Here is a 23,875-nt window from a genome sequence, read left to right as displayed (position 1 = left end):
CTGACTCAAATTAATATTTACCAAGAGGTGGAATGTACATGGGTATAAATAGTCCCCAAAATAATTCATGTTAGTTGTCTTTATGTTGTTTAACATACTCTGTGTCTGATGACACATTATGCATTCACAGTGTGGATAAGCACAGGTCAAGCTCCAGAATTTAATTCACTGGAGATTTTTCATAGCGTAATCATTTATTATTTTATACTAAGAAAAAGAAGTAAACCACCAGTCCAGTTAAGGAACATGTAAGATGAATGTTCAAATCTACACAGGTGTAAGGAACCATTTGTTTCATGTGCCAGGAAAATCAACGTCATGGACAAAAAAAAAAAAAAAAAAAAAAAAAAAGTCTCTTCCTGACAAAGCGTGGGGTGCACACTTCCAAAATATTATGTAATCTGTAAAAAGCCATAGATTACATAATATGATAAATTAAAATGGGTAGATATGCACTAGAATCTGTTCACTAGGGTAGAACGTGCTATTACAGTTTTGCCTAGACAGTCAAAGACATCACACAGTCATTAGAATAACAATCAGATACTCCATCAAAGCAAAGGCTAAAGTCATTTATCAAAGACATGTTTTAGCCTCAATAATTAACTATTTTAAATCCTTAAACTCTTCAGATATAAATCATTCTCTCAAATGGGTTTAACTGTTCCTGATTGTACCTGTATGTCAGATGTAGGCACTGTCTACCACATACTGTAGTATTACAGTTAAACAGTATTACAGTTATTAACACTCATAACTAACATAAAATGTATAGTATGTAAATGACCTTGACATGCAGCACAGTCTAGAATGGAGGATTTTCATCAAATCAGATCCACACAGGTAATTGCCAGATAGCTCAAAGAAGCACTTTTACTAACCAGAGTAATCGCCCAAAAGCTGCAATTATCAGTTTCATTACTTGTTCCACTTTAATGACCATTCAATATGCAGAGAAATGGACATCATTTAATTATCTGGCAAATAAGATTTCACCAGGAAACTATAGCTTTCAAAAATCATTCCTCAAAGAAACTTTCAGTGAACTTTCGTTAAAATAACTTTTTATTTTTATTATTTAGCGTGCAGAACATTTTCAAAATGTAAAGAAGATTTAGAAACAGAAACTTTTGTGCAATGAAAAGGTTCCATGGATGTTAAAAGTTCTTTGTGGAACCATCAATGGCGATTACCAGGGTTCAAGTGCTTTACAGGGGTCATCGGATACCCATTTTCCACAAGCTGATATGATTTCTTAGAGTCTTAATGAGAAGTCTATAACATACTTTGATTAAAATTTCTTAGTAGTAGTGTAAAAAACTATTACGTTCTATTGCATGTTTCTTTAAATGCTAATGAGCTCTGCTCACCCCGCCCCTCTCTACTGTGGGGTAACGTGCCGCAAAACTTGCTAACTAGCACATTATTAAGAAAGGCATTTGCAAAGATGCATATGCATCACGATTGATTTGCGCGAACATAGATGTATTTAAAGTAATGTTAATCCTCTGCACCTTTAGCAGCTTAGATGTTGGGAGTAATTGATGACTTCTATGATCATTATTACATCCAACACCAGAACACCTAAATTGCTCAATCGAAAACGTCTTTCCCTGCACCAGAGTCGACACAATGGCGGCTGGAGTTGGACTGTAACAGCTCAGTCAGGGTGGGTCTAAGGTAAGACAGTCATGTCAATCAACTATCGTGGGAGTGGCCTTTGTCAGTGTGACGTCATACCATCAAGAAGCTGAGAAAGGCTTGATTTTAAAAAGGGGATATTTCTTATAAAGATTACAAAAATACCACTGGGTGGATTTTTATCATAATAGGGTGGTTGTCTACGCACACTGTCCACACACAATTGTGTTCAAACAAAATGTAAAAGTGAGTTTTGCATCCGCTTTAAGGCATTTAAGCATATATAAAAAAAGACATATTATTTAGTATTATTTAGCAAGCCTATAACCACCTAAATCAATGATTAAAACGTTTCTAAAGACCCCATTATAGCTTTCCAAAGGGTCAATTTCAACATGTTTTTGATAATTATTGACCTAGAGAGTCCAGAGAATTGCACTGTAGTGTTTTTCCCCAGATTGAGGTAAAAACCTAGGACTCTCAATCATTTAACAAACGGTTTGATTTACAGCAGTGGTTCTGGATGAAAAAGTTCTTCGTGTTCAGAATGTGGGGGTCTTTTGTATATTATGAATACTGTGTGTATGCATTTATGCCCTTGAAAAATGAAATATCGCAAAAGTAGGTTTTTCCAATCCAATCGAAAATCCCTGAAATTTTCGACAGACGAATCCAAGGCGTGTGTTTTGTCCAGCATGAGCCAAGGACTCAGACAACATAAGACACTTGAGTTATGAGTAATTTTGAACTTTTGATCACTGTAGCGCCCCCATCAGGCTGATTGGGGTGAGTCTTGGTGACGTTGTAGATGGTGTGAGTACTATCATCCCCGCACATTTCAAGTCTCTATGACTTATGGTTTGGTCTGCCTGATCTGTTTTACGTGGAGATTACTGATCTTTGGCCATTTTAACAATGACAATAAGGTTTCAGCGCCACAAGCTTGAACCCCTAAAAACTTTTTAGAAGTGTATACAATATGTGCTGTGAACAGTTACACAGCAACTCTCAGTTTAAGTGAGATGCAGATTCGTTTTGCATAAATTATTTATAACATGGTATAATATATATAGTATAATGTACTAAGCCTCAGACTTTCTGTTGAGTTGAGTTGAGTTGGAATGAGGACATAAGTATGACAAAAGGGTATGAAATCAATTTTAAAGTCACACGTACAAGAACACAATGGGTAATGAGTAATCCAGGATCTCAGGATCTTCAAATCAAACAAACTTGACTTTCTGTAGGGTAAGCTGAGTTAGAATGAAAACATAAAGATGACATAGATGACTAAATCTATTTTAAAGTCACAGGTACAAGAACACAGTGGTTAATGAGTAATCCAGGATCTCAGGATCCTCAAATCATTTACTCTGTTCAATCCACATGTTAAATGAAGAGTAAGAGGCCAACAATTTATCTTGAGTTGACAGTTCTATTTCTTAAAACGTCTGCTCTGACATCCTTAAATAAATAGTTAGAACACGAAACACACATTGAAGAAGGTCAGAAAAGTTTAAAGTGGCATGAGGTGACTGAACTTTCATTAAAGGGTGAACAATTAACTTAGAGGTGTCCTAGAAATGTCAGAAGCAGCAAAGTGCAGGGTAAATAGACTGAATTCCCCATGAGTGAAGTAGACCAATTACTTATTGTTAAAACAGTGTATCGGCCTGGAGCAATTATTCACACAGCTCTAAGGTGGTGAAGCTCTGTGAAATTCACAAGGGCACGAGAACTGGGCATTGTTCCTGGCTGATTTAAGATAAGTTGCCAGCTCATACCTGTAAATCTGTCACATTCAATGAGGATGTATGTATATGGATTCTACAGTGTGCAGGCTAAATGATGAAAATGACCTCAAAGGCAGGGCGTTTTTCTTCACTCATATCCATTATTAAAATGAGAGATATTAGAGGAGCCTGTTCATGCAATGAACATTTGTGAGAATGAGGGCTGATGTGCTATCCTTTACCTGTATAGAAACAAACAAACAACAGTTTTATAGATAAATGTCATTTGGTGTTCTTATCAGTTGATGTTGGAAAGAGCAAAGCTATAGCAATAACCCAGAATTTTATCCTTTTCCAAAGAGAATGACAGCCATTGGCATATTTACAACACATTTAACAGCTGTAAATGAGGATAAAGCACCATTCTCAATGACCTAAGATCATTGTTTTTAAAGTAGATGCAACGCCAAGAAAAGAACCTTGGGTTCTAACCATAAATGTGCCATTTGAAGGATGAAGAATTTGACAATGCTTCACTTGTGGTCTCTCCAACATAAAACGAAGATTGGCCAGCCACAAACACAAAGACATAATACACTGCTGGGCCAGTAAATCAGCGTTAACAAAATAACTTGAGGGCTGGTTGATGCTTTATTCACTGTATTGTTTATAAACATTTCTACAGCGATAGCGCATAATGGTAATTGCCTATTTTATTGGCGCTGGTTCTGGAAGTATCTGGAAGTATTCTGGAAGTTCTTTCATTGGGATTTTTAAATATTCTTCAGTACAGTTAAATCTACTTTCTTAATCTACTTAATTAATACAGTTAAATGTAAAGCCATTAACTAAACCAATAAGATCCAAGATAAATTACAATACAAACTATGCTTAAATGAATAAATAGAATATATTTTTTTAAAAAAGTGTAACTACTGAACGCCATCATGATGGATTTTAACTTCAGTTTGGGTGCGAAAGCGTACAACTGATTTCTTATGCGCGCTGTTTTTTCGGTTTCACTTTCACTTTTGAAACCACATTCAGTAAGTAGGGGAGAGAATGCAAAAGGGGGGCACAGTAACTCGTTTTGGGGCACGGCTTGCGAATGTAACGTGCAGTGTAAATAAAGGGTAAGAGACGTATTCATCATACAGTGATGTAACTATTGTATTCACTTTTGGTACTGGAAGTGTTTTTTTAAAGTGCATGAACTGGGCTAGGCTAGTCAGTGATGATGTTCTTTGATAATGTAAATGTTCTTTGCTCGCTTTCTGTAGCTGCTTCTTGAATAACTAAAGAAATGTAAGCAGTAACTTACAATGTTTCTATTCAATTGTTATCATCTTAAACACAAATTAAGTCATATTAAAAACATTAGGCTGCTTTTAGTCTTATGCTGGTGTTGGTTCACTTTCCGGCAATGAAACTAGGTAAGTAAATATCTACATAAATTAGCATGATAATATAGAGTATTTGCAATCTCACAGGCTGACATATGAAAATTGAGCATATCGATCAACACTAGTGTGCGCTTGTCATTTTTTACTTGGCCCGGATCGGGAGCAGTATCATCTGCAGTGTTGCCAAGTCCGCTGTTTTCCCACGGAATTAGGCTACTTTAACACTGTTGATTTTTATAGAGATTTTTTAATCTCTATAAATAACATCCCCTTTGTTAAATCAAGCCATTCTCTGATTCTTGACTGTGAGATGTCACACAGACCAAGGCCGCTCCCATGATTGTTAATTGACACAACCGTCTTACCTTAGACCCGCCCTAAGTGAGCTGTGAAATGTCAGCCATTGTTTTGACACCCGGAGCAAGAATATCTCCTAAGCGACTGAGGTGTTCTGTTGCTGGATGTAATAATAAACATAGTAGTCATCATTTACTCCCAACATCTGAGCCATTAAAGTCGAGGTGGATTACCTTAATTTTTGAAGGGGATGCGCCTCCAGATCTACATAAATGCGTCTATGTTCGCAAATCATTCTTCACCTACAGCAGAAGTAAGTATAAGGGTTTTTTATGCATCTTTGCAAATTGCCTTTCTTAATAATGTGCTAGTTAGCAAGTTTCGCAGCTAAATGTGGCCAAAGTAAACAAGATTGCTCGTCACCCCACAGAAGAGAGGGCGGAGTGAGCAGAGCTTATTAGCATTTAAAGAGACATGCAACAAAACAGGTTGCTGATTCTGAAAAGGTAAAAAGGGTGTTGTTTTACACTAACCAAAGTATGTTATAGACTTTTCATTAAGACCCTAAAGAATTATATCAACTTGTGGAAAATTGGCATCCGGTGACCCCTTTAACGTTATATTACTGGCTCAGAAAATAGTTAATTTGATTAGAAACACCAGAGACCCGAAGTGTAAAGCATTGTTCCAGTTGGGCGAGACTTCCGTGTTTAGGAAAAAGGTGGATAAATAAAAATACAGTTCATCACCTGAAACATGACAATTAAATATGATTTTAAAATAAGATTTAATTTTTAAAGGAGTTAATTTTATGCTGGCAAATAGCTTCAACAGAAGCATATAACAAATACTCTCTGAGCTTTTGAAAGGTTTATCCACTTTATTCTTCAATGCAGAAGCAAGCATATGGGAATTAACTAGAAGAATAACAATGTGCAGTACAAACCAGTGTGTTTGTAATTAAGATAATACATTAATATGGTAGGACACACCAATTAGCAACATCAGGCAGCAAAATGGGCTGTTTTGTACAGCTAAAAATAGCTGGACGCCAATGAGACCAGAAGCCAGACCCATAAAATTTACAAATGGCTGCACCTACTCTTAGAGAAACAATATGGTGAATACAGAATCATTAAAATCATTTTTCAGTGCTGAAAATGAATGGGATTTTTACCTCAGGAAGCCACCTGTTGTGCTCTACAGACACAATCCATCAGAAATAAAGCATTAGAAAAAGCTATTTTCTAAATATATGCTTGACTTAGCGTAGAGGCCAGTGGTGTTGGTGAGAGGCATGAGCTCCAGACACGGCTGCTTCTTTCCCTGGCTGACACTTTCTACAGAGGCTGCCAAGTAGCTGCAGAGCTTTGAGAGGAAATGAACTAACAAGATGAAAAAAAAAAACTCTCTTCACAATAGGTGACAGTTGGTCTTGACAGCAGTAGGTTGATTCTAAATATTCTATCCTATGAACACATTCTAGTCAGGTCTGTAGTGATGGTGGCCATGTTGTAATGCTGTTTGTTGAGCACTATTGATGAACCTTTTTCTAGTACTCTAGAATTACGAAACTATTACGAAATTGTTTAAAGGTATTACAGAAAGCCAAGTACCAGAACTGTCTGTTCTGAGGCAATCAATTTGTCAGATAAAAAAAAAGGAAGAATTATGAGCATATAAACTACGAAATTTGGGCCTCTGTGAACTTTACTCATAAGCCATGAGAGTTTTATTTACATAATTTGTAAGGATAGACAGATAAATAATGAAGGTGCACTGGGGTCATCAAAGGTTCAACTATTTTCTCTTGCATTATATTAAAATCTAATTAATCGCAAATTAATCGCACATCAAATTTGGCTGAGAAATTACATCCAAAAGATAATTTAAAGCAACAAACAGACATTACAAAAAATAGCTTCAGCAAGAAATAATTAGTTTAATTAAATTTGTTTTGTTTAATTCAAAATAGAATTTATTACACATAAACATTTAGGCTGCAATGGCCTAACGTAAACTATGGAAAAGAAGATAATTTGATAAACATCCCAGTACTTTTTGTTCATATTATGTAAGTCATGGTAACCAAAACAGCTTTGTTACCAACAGTCTTCAAAATACCTTTTTTCATGTTCCACAAAAGAAAGGTTTGAAACGACATGAGGGTGAGTAAATGACAGAAGAACTATCCCTTTAATGTTTTTATTTTTATTCTTATTATTATTATAATTTATTATTAATATTATTATTATTATTATTATTATTATTGTATTATTAAATCAAATGATACTTTTGTTCAAACGGCCGATTCATTCATTGGTTCACGGCGTTCGTTCAAAACGCGGATTCATTTAGAAACTAAACACCGCAGTGTTGCTTGGAGACGTGAACAAGTCTGCTATGGCTTCAAAGGTAATCTCTACACAACAGGGCAAAAACACATAATATATTGTGTTTAAAATATAACACATCAACTTCTTATTTACTGAACTGTTGTATAAAATCACATTTAAGCTTATGATAGATCTGAACAAATAGCACTGGAGTCATATTGCTCTTGCTGCCCATGTGATATGTGATGTATATAAATATGAGATAAAACACACGCAGGGGCATTTTTTGCACCAATATCTTGAATTCTGGGCATAACTGCATTTGTGGAGTTGTTGCCCTGCATTATATTTGTCAACAGTCAACTCTATGAAATATAGTGTAATAATAAGATGACGTACAGATCTGGGAGGGGCCAGTGCGTTAATTTCGAATCGCGTTATTTTTCATAACTAATTAATTAAGTTAACGCGTTAACTGACAGCCCTGATATATTTATTAAAAAGACCTTGTTCAACCTCCAGTGTGTTACATAATCAGCATGTCTATAGTGGCATTAGTTTGGCCGCTGAAAGCTTTAAGCCTGCTTAACATCAGTAAATCTTTACAAATACACAACATTCCTCTTTTTAGTCTTTGCAACTTTGAATTGCACCGTAGTAACGTCAGTATTTCTCTCTGCACTTACAACCAGTAAGAACAATGAAACACAGGTTTGTTGATGTCCTGCTGATAATATTTGCAGGAGTAAATTAAGCATTTTAATTTCTGTTGTGCTATGAATAACAAATATTGTTTATGTGTTTGTTAGATGAACATGACTGGAAAATAAATGAAGGCCATATGAGTGTCTGGCCTTGTAGGTAACCCCAGAGAAATGCTGGAGCGAGACATTTCATGCTGGTTTAATCCCCACAGGTCGGCAGGTCAACCCTTTAATAGTGTTTGTTTACCACACTTGAGCTCTTTATTGTATTACTGCCGGATTAAAATGAAATGAAGTTCGTTTCAAAATGCTCACATGACTCTACATAATGATGGGTTTAAGGACAAAATTACTGATTCTGAACACAGTGTACACTATTCAAGCATGAAGTTGTGGTCTGCACTGGAGTGCGCCTAAGGAAAACCATGAAAGACGTTCGTAAAAGGAAATATTTTTAAGCTGCTTTAAGAGCAAAACACAATATATATATATATATATATATATATATATATATATATATAAATACTTGCAGACATACAAGCTGAGACAGATTAAATGAATTAGCTGTGTGTGCACACTCCTCTCATGTGACTGGCACTGGGTTTGATGAATAATGTAAAGAATTACTTTTGAATGTGCTAGATTTTTCATCTTATGTAACCCACATTGCACCAGGAGTGTATTCCAGTAAGCAAGATTAAATTACGGTCACATATACCATGAACGCCCAGATAATTAACCCTAAACTTGCTTACCTGAGGTATGCCGGTTCCAAAACAAGCAAGTTTAATCAACCCAAAGTATGTTTACAGGGAACATGCCAGATATTTATAACAGAGCATGGAATCCATGAATCATCATAGAAATGTACACTAAGAAGAAGCAGGCTGTACTTCTTTTTTTTCTTCTTTTGTTAAATGGCAAATTACATTCTTAATGGAAATTAGTCTAATTGACGAAAGGTTTGGAAGTGAGCCATTTCAGTTAACTATCCATTATCACATAATTGTTAAAACGGACATCGGATGCGAAATTCACTTTAACATGGTGATTGCAGTGTGTGGGCACAACCACCCTACAATAATAAAAAATCCATTCACTCCTCTTTTTTATATCTTTAAAAAACCTACCTGATCTCATGACGAAAATGCACCTAGGAGCTTTTTCGCAAAATGTGAAATATGTCCCATTAAGTACATATCACTGCAGTTTACAACAGAAATGAACACTAGAGGTGGTAAAACAGCAAGCACTTGTAATCGTTTTCATACAGTTATGATTACAGCTCCATATCTTTCGCTTTCCAAACATATGCTTGCTCGGTAACTCAGCCGGCATGGAATTGGACCTAGGATGTGGAATCCTTGGGTATGAAAAACATGACTCACGATGAAAGAGTTGAAAGATACAAAATCGAAAAACAAGCTAAAACAGCATGCTTGCGATTGCATTTTTACGTCACATTCACTTTTGTTCATGCTATCGGGTAGGTTTAGGTGTATTATAGATGATATACGTTATTTTAAAAACAACAGAGAGGGGTGGGGTGAGCAGAGCTCATTAGCATTTAAAGAGACATGTACAAAATGGGTCACTGTGAACAGAGCTGTTTTTGATGAGGTAAAAGGGGTGTCAGTGCCAATAGCCTTGTGGGCAGTGCGCTGACATATGGTGCAGTTGTGCCTCGGGTGTCCCACCCCCTCCCCCCCCACTCTCTCTCACACTCACCACAAAATGATTTACTTAAACTTGTCTGACATCATACCAAATAAAAAAAAAATATTTAACATGCGACAGCAGAAAACACTTTTGCAAACTGCAAACCATCAAAAGGAATTCTGCACTCAATTGAAGCAAAACCTAAAAATCATCCAGGAACATGTCAGTGAGCTGATCTGACGAGTCTAGTTTGCCAGCAGAGATTTACTGCATTCTTAATTCCCATTACCTCAGTATCTGGCACCATTATACCTACAATCCACACTAATCACCAGAACTGACAGAAGAATTAAAAGTATAACTGCCCTAAATATAAAATCAAAATTAAAATGTCATTTCAGTCTTTGAAAACATTCCTTCTAGTGATTGTGGAACCGGTTCCATTTAACCGAAAATCTTTGTTTTCTTTTATCAGCATTTTTTGACATCTATTAACATCTGTTGGGAAATACCAGCATGGATACAGAGCATTTTTTTTGAACCAGTCGAATGACTGAATTGTAGATTTTTCTTTTAAGACTCACTTCTTTTTGTTGTCAGGCATGACTTAAGGCGATGACATTAGACCTTTCTTGTAGCCTTGCTTTGAAAATCTAAGAACGGATTTTTCTGTTGATTTTTAAGGGGTTATTGTAGCAAGAATAAGATGGCATTGATACAAATATTTTGTGAAATGACATCATTGTTCACAACAATAACAGTTCATTTTGATTGAACACCACTGTATCAGATTTCTCGTTCAAACATGATTGTTAAACTGACTTGAAATGGTTACTTTTTGGCTTAACACAATGTTTTTCATTTTGAAAGACCGGCTTTCAATCAAGTAGCTCCAAATAAGTTTTAGACTGTCCATCATGCTTTGCACAGGCCTGGATATGGGATAAAATGTTGAAATAAAGTGTTATTTTATGCATCTTGTTAGCAAAATGAAAAAAATTGGGGAACTTGTTAAAGTCCCCATGATTACTCGACTTCTTCCAGAGTAAAAAAATCAGGATAATTTACTCACCCCCATGTCATCCAAGATATTCATGTCTTGCTTTCTTCAGTCACAAGAAATTAGGTTTGAGGAAAACATTCCAGGATTTTTCTCCATATAGTGGACTTTAATGGTGCTCAACGGTAAAAATGCAGTTTCAAATCAGCTTCGAAGGGCTCTAAATGACCCCAGCCGAGGAATAAGGGTCTTGTTTAGTGAAACAATCTGTAATTTTCTCAATTAATATTTATACACTTTTTAACCACAAATGCTCATCTTGTCTAGCTCTGTGATGCGCATTCATACTCTGTGCACTCCTGTTTAAGACAGTTAGGGTATGTCGAAAAACTCCCATCTCATTTTTTCATCCAACATCATAATTGTTCTACATCACTGTTTTACTTTTTTTTTTTTTTTGGTAAAGGGCATTCAATCTTCTTTGCACATTCACTTTTTAAACACTGGGTTGGTACTTCTGCAGTGATGTAGGATGATTTTGAAGCATTTAAAATATACACTCTTTACCTTCCGCCAATATGGATCAATGATTTTGATGACATCACCCTGCTCTTCAGCTTCTCATCAAATTTTCTGTCCAATCAAATGCTCGAATGCAAAGCGCCCACTGAAGCTGCAGCTGAAATCGGTCACTTGTTCACAGAATTAATATTTTCTGTACTGTGAATGGCACATAGTGCACTATATAGGGAATAGGGAACAATTCAGACAGTGTAAATATGCATTTCATTGGGACGAAAGAAGTCTGGTCACGTGAACCACCACAGCGCACACATGTCTACTCCAGTCCAGAGAAACGATAGCACCGAGAGAATTATATGTGCGAAGACCTGGATGAGACTGTGGCTGTTATACGTTGTCAAATACTGACCTCAACGGCTCTGGCACAAGCTAATATAAACAAAATTCTATTGGCTATTTTAAATAGTGGGTGGGACTACTTGATAGCCCCGCCCCCTCTTTCTGTTTCAGTTGAAATTACATCAACAAATGGAATAATGCAGTGTGTTTCAAAGCACTTCAGTGGACCTATAATGTCTAATGTTCTATTATGTTGGCATTTCAAAAGACTTGTATTCTTGCAGCATTATAAAATTAAGGTTGAACCACTGATGTCACATGGACTATTTCAACAATGTCCTTACTACCTTTCTGGCCCTTGAAGCTGTCAGGTGCATTGCTGTCTATGCAGGGTCAGAAAGCTTGGATTTTATCAAAATATCTTCATTTGTGTTCTGAAGATGAAAGGTCTTATGGGTTTGGAATAAAATGAAGGTGAGCAACTAATGACAGAATTTTCATTTTTGGGTGAACTATCACTTTAAATTAAATAACAACTCAAATGGGAGCCAACAATTAATGTCATATGTGTAATAAAAAGTTACATTATACTTGCTAAGAAGTTATTAAAATACTTTGGCTGAACTTCCATGGACAGTGGTTCTACATAATGGAAGCATGTTATAACTACTCAAATATTTCATGTTGGATGAACTAAAGCAAACTGGGTAAACTCAACTAAAATAAGTCCAAATAACCTGATTCAATTTTGTCCAAATAACATGACTTAATCACATGGAACCACTGTTCACGAGTGAATCATGTTAAGCCAAAGAGTTATTTTTGAATAATCACGGGATGACTGTTCTTTTGAAAATAAGGAGAGGAAAACCCATCTATTCTTCACATTCAAATGCAAAGTGAAACTCTTTCAAAGCCAAAGAAATGAGCATTCACTCATGGGCCATCAGCTGGAGTGACTGTGATGAGTGCAAAGCCTAACAAGAAATAGCAAAGCGGCTTGATTGAAAAGACATTCTTATTAATATATGCAGGACATTTCTTGGCGGGGGCACAGCTTTCAGATGCTCTTCATCATCATCCATCCATACACTGTAAAAAAAAAAAAAAAAAAAAAAGGCTGCCTTAAAGTTTTAAGTTCAGTCAACTTAAGGTTTAGTCAACTTGAAATGTTAAGTTGTACTAAATGACAACTTAGATATTTGAGTTCGTTCAGCTTTAAATTTTAAGGCAGCTGGGTAACAAGCTCAGCTTTTAAGTTTAACAAACCAAATTGTTTGTTTAGTCAACACAAATCTAAGTTTTCACTTTGTACAACTTAGCATTTCAAGTTGATTAAACTTATTTGAGTTGAATGAACTTAAAATTTTAAGTCTGCAGTGTAATTATTTTAAGTTGACTCAATAAATTGTGTTTTTTGTTTTTTATAGTGTACTCTTTCATAGCAGGTCTTTAAAGGGACAGTTCACGGGATACTGACCATCATGTTATATTTTTTTTTCTTTTGTGTTTGCTGAAAGAAATCCACACAGGTTGAGAACGAAATGAGAGGAAAAACACATCTACTGTATAACAGCACAATCACTTTCCTGATCAAACGTTCTTTAAACTTGGTCCAAGCATGTCAAAATGGTGAGCCTTGCATAGATATAATGAGGACGGAAAACTCAATGGGATTGCCAGTGCAGGCAGGATGTAGCTTGGAAGTTCGCTGAAAGTCTAGACTGAGTTAAAGAAGAGTCGCTAACTATTATAGGAACACACTCAATAGTATTCATCTGGCAGAGCTCCTCCAGGCAGAAACTGGTGTGTGGTCGTGTCATGCTGCTAGTCATAAGAAAACACATCGGCGAACTGAGATTTTTTTTGAGAGCGAGACAGCTGAACCTTCAGGCCTACCGCAGTCGAACCTCCATGTGAAGTAACCCAACATTTGCGTCAAATGAAAATGACTTCTAGACTTAATAGGTCATGTGTCATACTAATGGAATGTGACTGTACCGAGATGTCAAAAAATGTAGAGTTAGTAATGGGAATTAAGACGCGAAGGTGTTTGTTTACCATTAGCATGGCAACAGTAACAGGCTCACAAAGAACCTGTTCAGACAGGTATATAGAAACAGAAATTTAAAATAAAAAAATTAAGGATGCTGTCATTTTATACTGTACTTCCTCATCAGAAGTTACTCACACATCGAGAGTATTACTCATGCATTGAGATTATGATATTTATGTTCTTGACGTGACAAAACAAGTCGAACTGATAAAATGGTTTTGGACATGTATTGTCCAAACTGGTTTGTGTTGCATCTCAAGTGACATTTACAGTATTGATTCACAGTCAACAATTGACCATAAAGTTCTGTCTACTACAACAAGTAATAACTATGAATGCCAAAATAACACACCTGAACCAGCTAATCAAGGTCTTAGTAGACATACTAGAAACTTCCAGGCAGGTGTGCTGAGGCAAGCTGAATCTAAATTGGTTTGATGAGCCAGTAGACACGATTAACCCAGTAGAAGTTTGTCAACCGGTAGAGATTTTGGACTGTTGTCTCTGACACGGTTACAGGCTCACGTGACGTGACAAGGCTTTAAATGAGGTCTGAAATTCTTGAAATTCTATTGTCAATATTACAAAAAAACTAATACTAGTCTAAAAACTAAAAATTAATAATTAAATAAGAATAAGAAATTAATTACATGACAAAAAATACAGTAAAATAAATAAATAGCAACTTCTGCATAGAAAAAATTGCATTTATTTGATCCAAAATATAGCAAAAGCAGTAATACTGTGAAATATTGTTACTATTTAAAAGAACTGCTTTCTATTTGAATATATTTTAAAATGTAACTTATTCCTGTGGTCAAAGCTAAATTTTCAGCATCATTACTCCAATCTTTAGTGTCACATGATCCTTCAGAAATCATTATAATAGGCTGATTTGCTTTTCAAGAATTGTTTTTATTGTTATTTTTATTACTGATATTTAAAACAGTATTTTTTTCAGGATTCTTTGATGAATAGAAAGATCCAAAGATTTATAAGCATTTATCTGGGATAAAATGCTTTTGTAACATTATACACTATATCATTCAAAAGCGTGGAGTCAGTATAATTGGAAAATTGGGAAAGAAATTATAGAAATTAATACTTTTATTTCACAAAGATGCTTTAAATTGATCAAAAGTGATGATAAAGACATTTATAATGTTACAAAAGATTTCTATTTCAGATAAATACTGTTCTTCTGAACCTTCTATTCATCAAGGAAACCTGAAAAAATTAAACTCAGCTGTTTTCAACATAATAATAATAAATGGGGTTTTTTGAGCAGCAAATCAGAATATTAGAATGATATCTGAAAGATCATGTGACTGGAATAACGATGCTAAAAATACAGCTTTGAAATCACACAAATAAATTACATTTTAAAATATATTCAGATATAAAACAATTATTTTAAATAGTAAAACTATTTCAAAATCGTATTTTGCTATATTTTGGATCAAATAAATGCAGGGTATGTATATCATAAAAAAATGGTGATCTAACAGGGTGAGTGAATGTTTAGTCAGCCATCTAGATTATTACACACACTGTAAGACATGGGCAGTGATGCCAGTCTGAGTCTAAAGACGGACAGTGACCCATTAATAATTGGGGCCGTGCTTTATCATGGCTTACATACAGTGTGGTACAAATGACTCAGAGCCACTGACTCACTTTTCCACACCTTATAATGTACAGTAGTTCCTGGATGATATACTGAAAATAAACATACTCAAGTGTGTCAGTGCTAAACAAACCCAACCAAACCACTTCTGTTGAAAGTGTGACTAATCCTGTAGTAAGTCATAAGAATAGCATTTCAGACATAAAGTATGCATAATGTACTACTGGACTTGAACATTTCCTCCATTCTCTAACATTCTGTTCTCCCAGCACTCATCAAACCAATTATAATATTCAACGTATATTCCCTTAAGTCTAAATCATTTGAATATTCACTTTTCCATACATGGACCAACTACATTTTAAAGTTATACTCTTGGGAAGTGTATGACAAGCAAAAGAAACTATTATTGAAATATGACAAGACAAATGTCTTCTGGAAATTTAGATGAGAGGATGTTCACAAGGAGGAAAGGAAAGCGTATGTCCAGCTGTTATCTGGTTAATGTCAAGCAAAAAAAAAAAAAAATCTATTCTTGAGCGTTGAACGTAATGTGATGGCAGATTGCAAATTGCACTGCTTGCGCCAGCCAAGCAACTGCCATTAAGTTATAAGTTCAAATGGATGCCAAACGAGCACTGATTCCAAGAAATATTAATTATTTGAACATCTTTACAAATGCTAAAACATATCATCACATCTTAAAAATCAAAGCACTCTAGTTTTGTGTAAAGAGTGCAATTATCTCTTTAAGGAAAATTGTTCTTTTTTAAAATGTTAATTACAAACAAGTTTCCCAAGCTTTTGAAGTGCACTTCAAATTATGAAGTGTATCAAAGTGCAATTTGTGCTTTTTATTTCCATTTGTCATTCTGCACAAAAAATAATGTACTTTGAGACTTAAGTTACCACAAAAAAAAAATGTGTGTGGTTTTTTTTAATCCATCAAATGCTGCAGTGTCTGCAGAGTGGTTGGAGCCTTTTAGTGGAATGATGGAAAAAATCTATAAAAAATTCACAATGCATATCTTTCTCATTTTCCTTTTGTCTACAACCCAGTTCAAACTCCTTCTGCTCCCTTCAACTATCCAATTGCGTATAATCAGAAAAAGCCTAACCTTACACGGTGGCATTTGTTACTCTACCCCCTGGCACGCTGCCAGTGAGGGATGAAACAAGAAGTGAATTGAGCAATGGTGCACATGCAAATAAACTCCAGATATCAAGTCAATACACCAGTTAGCAATTTGCCTGAACTGCCAACCATAATGATCTCACATTAGCACGACCCATGGTGCCATTAACAAGCCACTGTTAACAATAACCACTTTTGATTGATGAATGAGGGGAGTGATAAAGCTGCTCAAAACAGTTTGATAATCAGTTGGCTTAAGTCACTTTCTGATTAAATGGTAAATTGAACATTTGAGCCTCACTCTCAGAAGAGATGCCTCTGTTTTGGCTTAATGAACGGGAAAATGATAAACAAACACAAAGATGGCTGTTGAGGCCTCAATGTCAATTGAATTTACAACTCACTGATGCAAAAATAAATAGATGGTCAGTGATCAGGCAAAATAAGAAAGGTCAACAAGAGCGAAAACATAAAGGTACAAAATGTGCTAGACTGCAATATCAACTGACATACAATATCCATCTACATAATCGTTAAATAGGCTCTGCAAATAACAATAATCACGAACAACATAAAGTTTCTACACAGAATATAGGAAGTACTAGTAACCCAAACCTGGAAATCAATTCAAACAATATTGACTGAGTCAAAACTATTTATACTTTTATACTACTTATTTTGTATTGCGTGTTTGATATCGTCTTTTTTAAATTAATAATAGACTTCAATAAACACAAAGTACAGTTAGGACTACAATAATACACATGAAAACATAAAACACATACAAATATATATTTACCTGCAATAGATAGGAGTCATTTACATCACGTCCATGTTGAACTTAAACGTTTTTAATTGCTGGCAAAAGATACTATTTGCAGGTTTGATTTAAACTGATTGTCAATGTTTTGTTTTGTGTTCTAAAGTTTGCAGGTTTTGTTTCAAACGATGCCGTGTCCACATTCGATTCGATTGAATCGCGATCCGAAACTATTATGCAGACACATCTTATTTCATTAAAATGAACCGAATCAGTGACTCATTCGTGAATCGGAAATTAGTTCTGAATCTAAACAGACGAAAATAGTGGATACGCGAAATGTTTGCTTAAATGTTATGAGGGGGATAATTCAAGTCGACATACGGTAATATCACTCGTCAGACAATGATTTATCGATAAGATTTTACTTGTATTCGTACCATGACCACACGAGCCAAACAGTTTGTTCGACGCATGACCTATGCTACGTGCTAAATCGGCTCTTCTTCTCAAGAGATGGCGCCCTTTAATGCAGGCCAAAATCTACCCTGGAATGATTTGGCGAAGAAAAAATAAAATTAAATTAAATAAGATTCAACTAAATTAAATTAATAAATAAGAGAAAAATTAAACTCATGCTTTTACGTTCTCTTGCAAATGTTTTGCGTTCGTCTAAGAAATGCAATAGGCATTGCAATATGATTTTCCTCCTATATCATTTTTTTTTTATTACTACCATTAATTAGAGGCTGGTTAAAAATCAATACGCTACCAGTCAAACGTTTTTGAACAGTACGATTTTTAATGTTTTTAAAGGAATTCTCTTATCACCAAGCCTGTATTTATTTGATCCAAAATACAGCAAAAGCAGTAGCCTAATATTGTGAAATATTTTTACTATTTTAAATTACTACTTTCTATTTTAATAGATTTAAAAATGTAATTTGTTCCTGTGATCAAAGGTAAATTTTCAGCATCATTACTCCAGTCTTCAGTGTCACGTGATCCTTCAGAAATCATTCTAATATGTTGATTTGCTGTTCAAGTATCATTTATTATTATTATTATTATTATTATTATCATCATCAATATTTAAAACAGCTGAATACATAGTTTTTTCCGGATTCATTAATAGAAAGATCCACAGATCAGCATTTTTCTTAAATAAAAAGGTTTGTAACATTATACAGTGTGTCCCCTAGGATTCTGGTTTTTGGGTTTGGGGGGGCGGGGGGTGACTGTACCAATGGTATGGTACGGTACTTTTTTCGGTAACAGTTACTTTACTCTTTACTCTCTGTACATTTATTTCAGTGAAAAAATAAGTCAAAAAATCTCAATTTCAACATTTTGAACAATAGGGTCCTACAATTGTTTTCTTTTCTTTTTTTTTCAGAAATTCTTGTGTGTTTTCATTTTTCTGATAATTAAATGAAGGCTTTAAACATTTATTTATTTTTAATGAAATTAAAATTAAACCATTTTATTCGTTGCCAAACAAAGAGGTTTTTCTGTTAAAATTAATACATGGAAGAAAAATTCTGTTTAAAAAAATGTAATAATAATTGTAGAATTTCTTTCTACAATTAGGTAGTTAATCTTGTTATGCTATTTATTTTTTAGCATTTAATTGTTTAAATTTGCCAGAAATAGGAATATATAAACACCTACATTATACTGTACTACAGAAACTAATACAAGACGAATAAATTTCTGTTACATGTTAAACCGCCCCCCTAATACAATTAAATTGATAAAGTGATGATAAAGTCATTTATAATGTTACAAAAGATTTGTATTTCAGATAAATGCTGCTCTTCTGAGACTTTTATTCATTAAAGAAACCTGAAAAAATTCTACTCATCTGTTTTCAACACAAAAATAATAATGTTTTTTGAGCAGCAAATTAGAATGAGAATGATCATGTATATAAATAAAATTCAGTTTTGAAATCAACAGAATAAATTACATTTTAATATATACTTAGAAAACAGTTATTTTAAATAGTAAAAATATTTCAGAGTTTTACTGTTTTTCAGTACTTCGGATCAAATAAACGCAGGCTTGGTGAGCAGAAAAGACATTTAAAAAAAAATCTTGACTTAACTTTTGACTGGTATTGTAAGTTATTATTTATTTATTAATTTTTGTTAGATTATAGTTAATCAGATATGGGATTTTGTGACGCTGGTGCTTTATTATTATGTGGAGTAGTCGCGGAATGGTCCAAATACAGAAAGATTTGGAGTTTGACACGGTCATATCTCATGTTTTAATCATACCTACACCGCCATCTACTGTTAGAGAGTAAAAAAACAGTTGCTTGACTGTCAAGGACATAACATTTTATGACACCACCATTATTAGCAAGTAAATCCCAAGATAAAAATATCTCTAGACCGGCTTCACACGACAATAATAATCTATTCATCTCATTCATACCTGTGCGTAATAGCCAAATTTCTTGATGTAGCCTTTGCCCTTAGGGCTTGTTAATTTGACTAACCTATCTTAATATATACACATCAAACCCTTATGAAAGTAGTGACTGCATATTATGGGACTCCAAGTGTAAACATGCTCTCTTGTTCCCTCTGGGTAGCAGATCAGCGGTGAGGCTGTTGCTATAGAAACGCAGGCAGCACAGGTTGTCGTCGGTTGTGCGGTGGAAAGGTATTGAAGGTTCACTCGTATGTCAGGAAAGTAGGCAGGCGGATCTGAGGACGGGCGATTTGAAAGAAATAAAGGAATTGATCAGAAGAAGGACATGTCGGAGCGAGTAGCTTCATGTGGGAACCTGTATGACTCGAACACCCTTCTGCTTCGGTATTGCAACGGTAAGTTTGGCAGTGCCATTCATAATGAATGCGCTAGAGAGCCTCACCGGATGGTTTGTTTTCAGTACGCATTTCGACCGTGTGTTTAATATTAATCAATTTTACATTCCAGCAACGTAATGTTATGGACGTGTCGGTACGTCACTGCCTGCAATGGCACAACAAAAGAAACTGTCTCAGTGTTGCCAGTGAGGAATACATTTGTTTAAATTATGATCAGTTTTATAATAGCCTACATGCAAATTTTATTTCCCCTGAGGCATTTTCTTATCGCGTATGTTTGGTTGGCATCAGTGTCAGGTTGCAAAAATGAACATCTACATCTGAGAGAATTTCAATCGGAGCGATATGATTTTGGCATGTGTTTACATTTTTCATTCATTTTCAGCTCATGTGTTAATATGCTTTGAGCCTATCATCCTGTTTCAGTTTGCTTCACTGGGCCTTCCTTATTTGATTTCAGCAATGTGTAAGGTTTTAGTGGAAATAATGTACTGAGTTACTTATTTATTGTGACCCGGTAATCTAGTGTATAACATTACTTACCTATTAAGATGGATTTACCTGGGTTACAGTGTATCCCTAGTGATAACTGTACTTTGAAGCTCAGTTGTAAACAGCATTATAATGATTATTAATGCAAGATTTTGATTTGAAATGGGATTGCAGTAAGAGCTAATCATTAGCAAACATCAGCCAAAAAAATGTAACTATAGCTTTGCTGTAGGAGCCAGATTTACACTGTCAAGTGGTGAACAAGCAGAGCACCAAATTTGATTATGACACAGAATTTTACCATGAAATACATTACATTTATATCCAGGCATTTAGCAGAAGCAAAGGTAATTGTCAAAGAGCAAACAATATTCAATGCCAGGTTTATTAAACAGCTAGATTAGCAAAGCTAGAGAAGAAAAAATTTAAATAGGCAAAATAATATGCACAATTACATTTTGTCATGTCTGACAATTTTGTAAATTAATACTGTAAACAACATCAGATATGTGATTTACCAGTCTGAAACATTCAAATTAACGTCAAAAGATATGGATAAGATGTTTCTCCTTCCTTTTAACAACAATTAATGATTATATGATTAGTTGCATTTTATTATGTCTTTTATTATTTTACCCCCCCTCGTGATGCAGAACAGACCTCATTTTTGAACAGAACTCATTTTTGTTGTGAACCATTATCAGTAAATATAAGTAATAAATAAAGACAGTTTTATGTAATATTATGCTATTATTCTATATACCAGTCAAAAGTTTTTGAACAGTAAGATGTTTTTATATATTTTTAAAGACATCTCTTCTGCTCACTAAGCCTGCAAAAATAGTAGAAATTTTAAATATTTTTGCTATTTAAAATAACTGTTTTCTATTGAAATATATATAAAAATGTAATTAATTCCCGTGATTTCAAAGCTGAATTTTAGCATCATTACTCCAGTCACACGATCCTTCAGAAATCATTTTAATATTCTGATTTGCTGCTCAAAACATTTATTATTATTATTGATAATGTTGAAAACGGCTGAGTAGAATTTTTTCAGGTTTCTTTGATGAATAGAAAGTTCAGAAAAACAGCATTTATCTGAAATAGAATTCTTTTGTAAGATTCTAAATGTCTTTAGCATCACTTTTGATCAATTTAAAGCATCCTTGCTAAATAAAATTATTAATTTCTATAGTTCCCCCGCCCCCCAATAAATTTCAGATAAATGCTGATCTTTGGATTTTTCTATTCATCAAAGAATCTTTAAAAATACTGAACTGTTTTAAATATTAATAATAATAATACTAATAAACGTTCCTCGAACAGCAAATCAGCATATTAGAGTGATTTCTGAAGGATCATGTGACACTGAAGACTGGAGTAATGATGCTGAAAATGTAGCTTTGATCACAGAAATAAATTACATTTTAAAATATATTCAAAAGGAAAGCAGTTATTTTAAATAGTAAAAATATTTCACAATATTACTGCTTTTGTTGTATTTTGGATTAAATAAATGCAGGCTTGTTGAGCAGAAGAGAATTCTTTAAAAAAGAGAAATTTTATCTCTATGGCGCCTTCATGCTAACAGCCATTGTTCACAGCTTGTTGTTGTTGTCACTTAGAAACGTCTATTTCATTTTTGTTCTTGTGAATTACAGGTTCTCTCGAGAATAGGTATCAGTATACGTAGCGGTCATTGTTTGGGTTTTCCATTAGGTCAATTTCTGCGACAGATGGTTTGGCTGGATGACAGATGGATGGGTAGACGGTATATGATGAGCCTGGGTCAGAGAGAGTGTCTGCCTGTGCCGTACAGTTGGATGATTTAGACTGATATTAAACGCTGGGTCTGCATATCTGAAGTCAGACTGTGATATCAATTCAGTTAGTACAGTAAAAACCCCTAATGTACAGCATATTGATTAAGAAAATGAGCATGCGCCCCAGAGGTATAAAACAACAAGTCATAAATTGTCAAGCGCATGTACACACTTCAGCATCCCATTGGTGGAGAGACTGGTCAGTGCACTTCCTGGTAGTGCCTGGCTGATGCATCAGACAGGTCTGGAGCCGAGCCAAAGCTCTCCCTCTCTGCCAACAGCACCACCAGCAGTTTTCTACCGCATAGAAGACGGGAAACAGCATCCTGTTACAAACATCACCCTTCTCCTCTTTACACACAGCACTGAGTGGTAAAGGGGTGGGGGAGGGTAAGGAAGGGAGGTCCAGACACAGGATCAGCCATCCAGTAAACCAAGGGGAAGGTGGGAGAAAGAAACCTTGGCCAGGCAGGCAGTTGGCACCTTTAGGAACCCCCTAGAGAGCCGCAGAGGATCAGGCTGTCCGAGCGGGTGACTGACAGGCGGACATAGTACTGACTGGAATGGCAGGTAGGAGGGGAGTACAAGAAAAGCGGGATGATGAATATTTCAGCACGCTCGCTCACCAAGCATCCGGTTTCCTCCAGTGTGCTTTGGTCTTCTAGCATCACTATAGCTTTCTTCTCACCTTCTACTTTTGGCTCCCTTTTTTTCACTTTTATAGTTTAGTTGACATGCTTGCCACCTGCTGATGCCGCTTTACAGATGTGATCTCCATGTGTTAGTGGGTGAAGGCACTAAAAGAGGTTTATTATATATCCGCACTTAGAGTAGAGACCGGTGCATTGCCCTTGAGATTGAAAGAGAGACAGGAGCCACCGTGTTATGTGAAATATGATATTGAGGAACTAAGTTCGTTAGTTTTGTTTATGTGTATTTTTAAGTTATGTGAAATGCATATGATGGCTGCCACAGTGAATCAGCATTGTTAGCATTTGAAACATGCTCATTTGTTCCCTCATGCATTCAGTTTGTGTTTTCAAGGGATTTTAATGGATTTTTTTTGTGGTATGAACACATTTTAATCACAGATGTTGTCTCATGTTGATCCAACAAGAACGTTTTCTTTAAAAATGCACTCATTTTTATTAGTGCAAACAAGCTTTTCTCTTAACTACTTTGAACTACTTTGATTCCAGTGTTGTTTTAGTGAATGTATGAAGTGACAGGTGTCCTAGAAGGGTAACCACACATGTGCAAGTCCTTATGTTTTCATTTTAAATAATATTTCCATTGTTGTATAATTAGAAATGTTTAGTTGAAAAAAAAGGGGGCTGTAATTCATTAAAGTGTGGCATGCAAAGATTTTTTAAGTGACTTAAAAAGTGTGTAAATTAACACTGACCTTCCATTTTAAAGGGTTGATTTGCCCAAAAATGAACATTTTGTCATTAATTACTCACCCTCATGTTGTTCCAAACCTGTAAGACCTTTGTTAATCTTCA

At 35.1% G+C, this 23,875-nt stretch overlaps 1 protein-coding gene across 3 annotated transcripts in view; it reads left to right on the top strand.

Annotated features, from left to right (window-relative positions):
- Positions 1–17,493: 17,493 nt before the first annotated feature.
- eml2 (EMAP like 2) overlaps positions 17,494–23,875 on the top strand; it is a 29,339-nt gene continuing 22,957 nt past the window's right edge. Inside the window, exons 1-2 of one of the 3 annotated variants that reach the window (XM_051129679.1) lie at positions 17,494–17,597; positions 19,818–20,049. In XM_051129679.1, the coding sequence (XP_050985636.1) occupies positions 19,980–20,049 (70 nt within the window). In that variant the 5' untranslated portion in view covers positions 17,494–17,597; positions 19,818–19,979. Of the gene's footprint in view, positions 17,598–19,814; positions 20,050–22,705; positions 22,941–23,875 lie in introns of those variants that run through there. The other 2 variants (XM_051129678.1, XM_051129680.1) reach the window with 2 other exon arrangements.

Source organism: Labeo rohita, chromosome 15, assembly GCF_022985175.1.
Source record: "Labeo rohita strain BAU-BD-2019 chromosome 15, IGBB_LRoh.1.0, whole genome shotgun sequence".
Lineage (NCBI taxonomy): Eukaryota > Metazoa > Chordata > Actinopteri > Cypriniformes > Cyprinidae > Labeo > Labeo rohita.
Note: the sequence above shows the minus strand (reverse complement) of the source record. Positions and strands in the feature narration are given on the sequence as shown.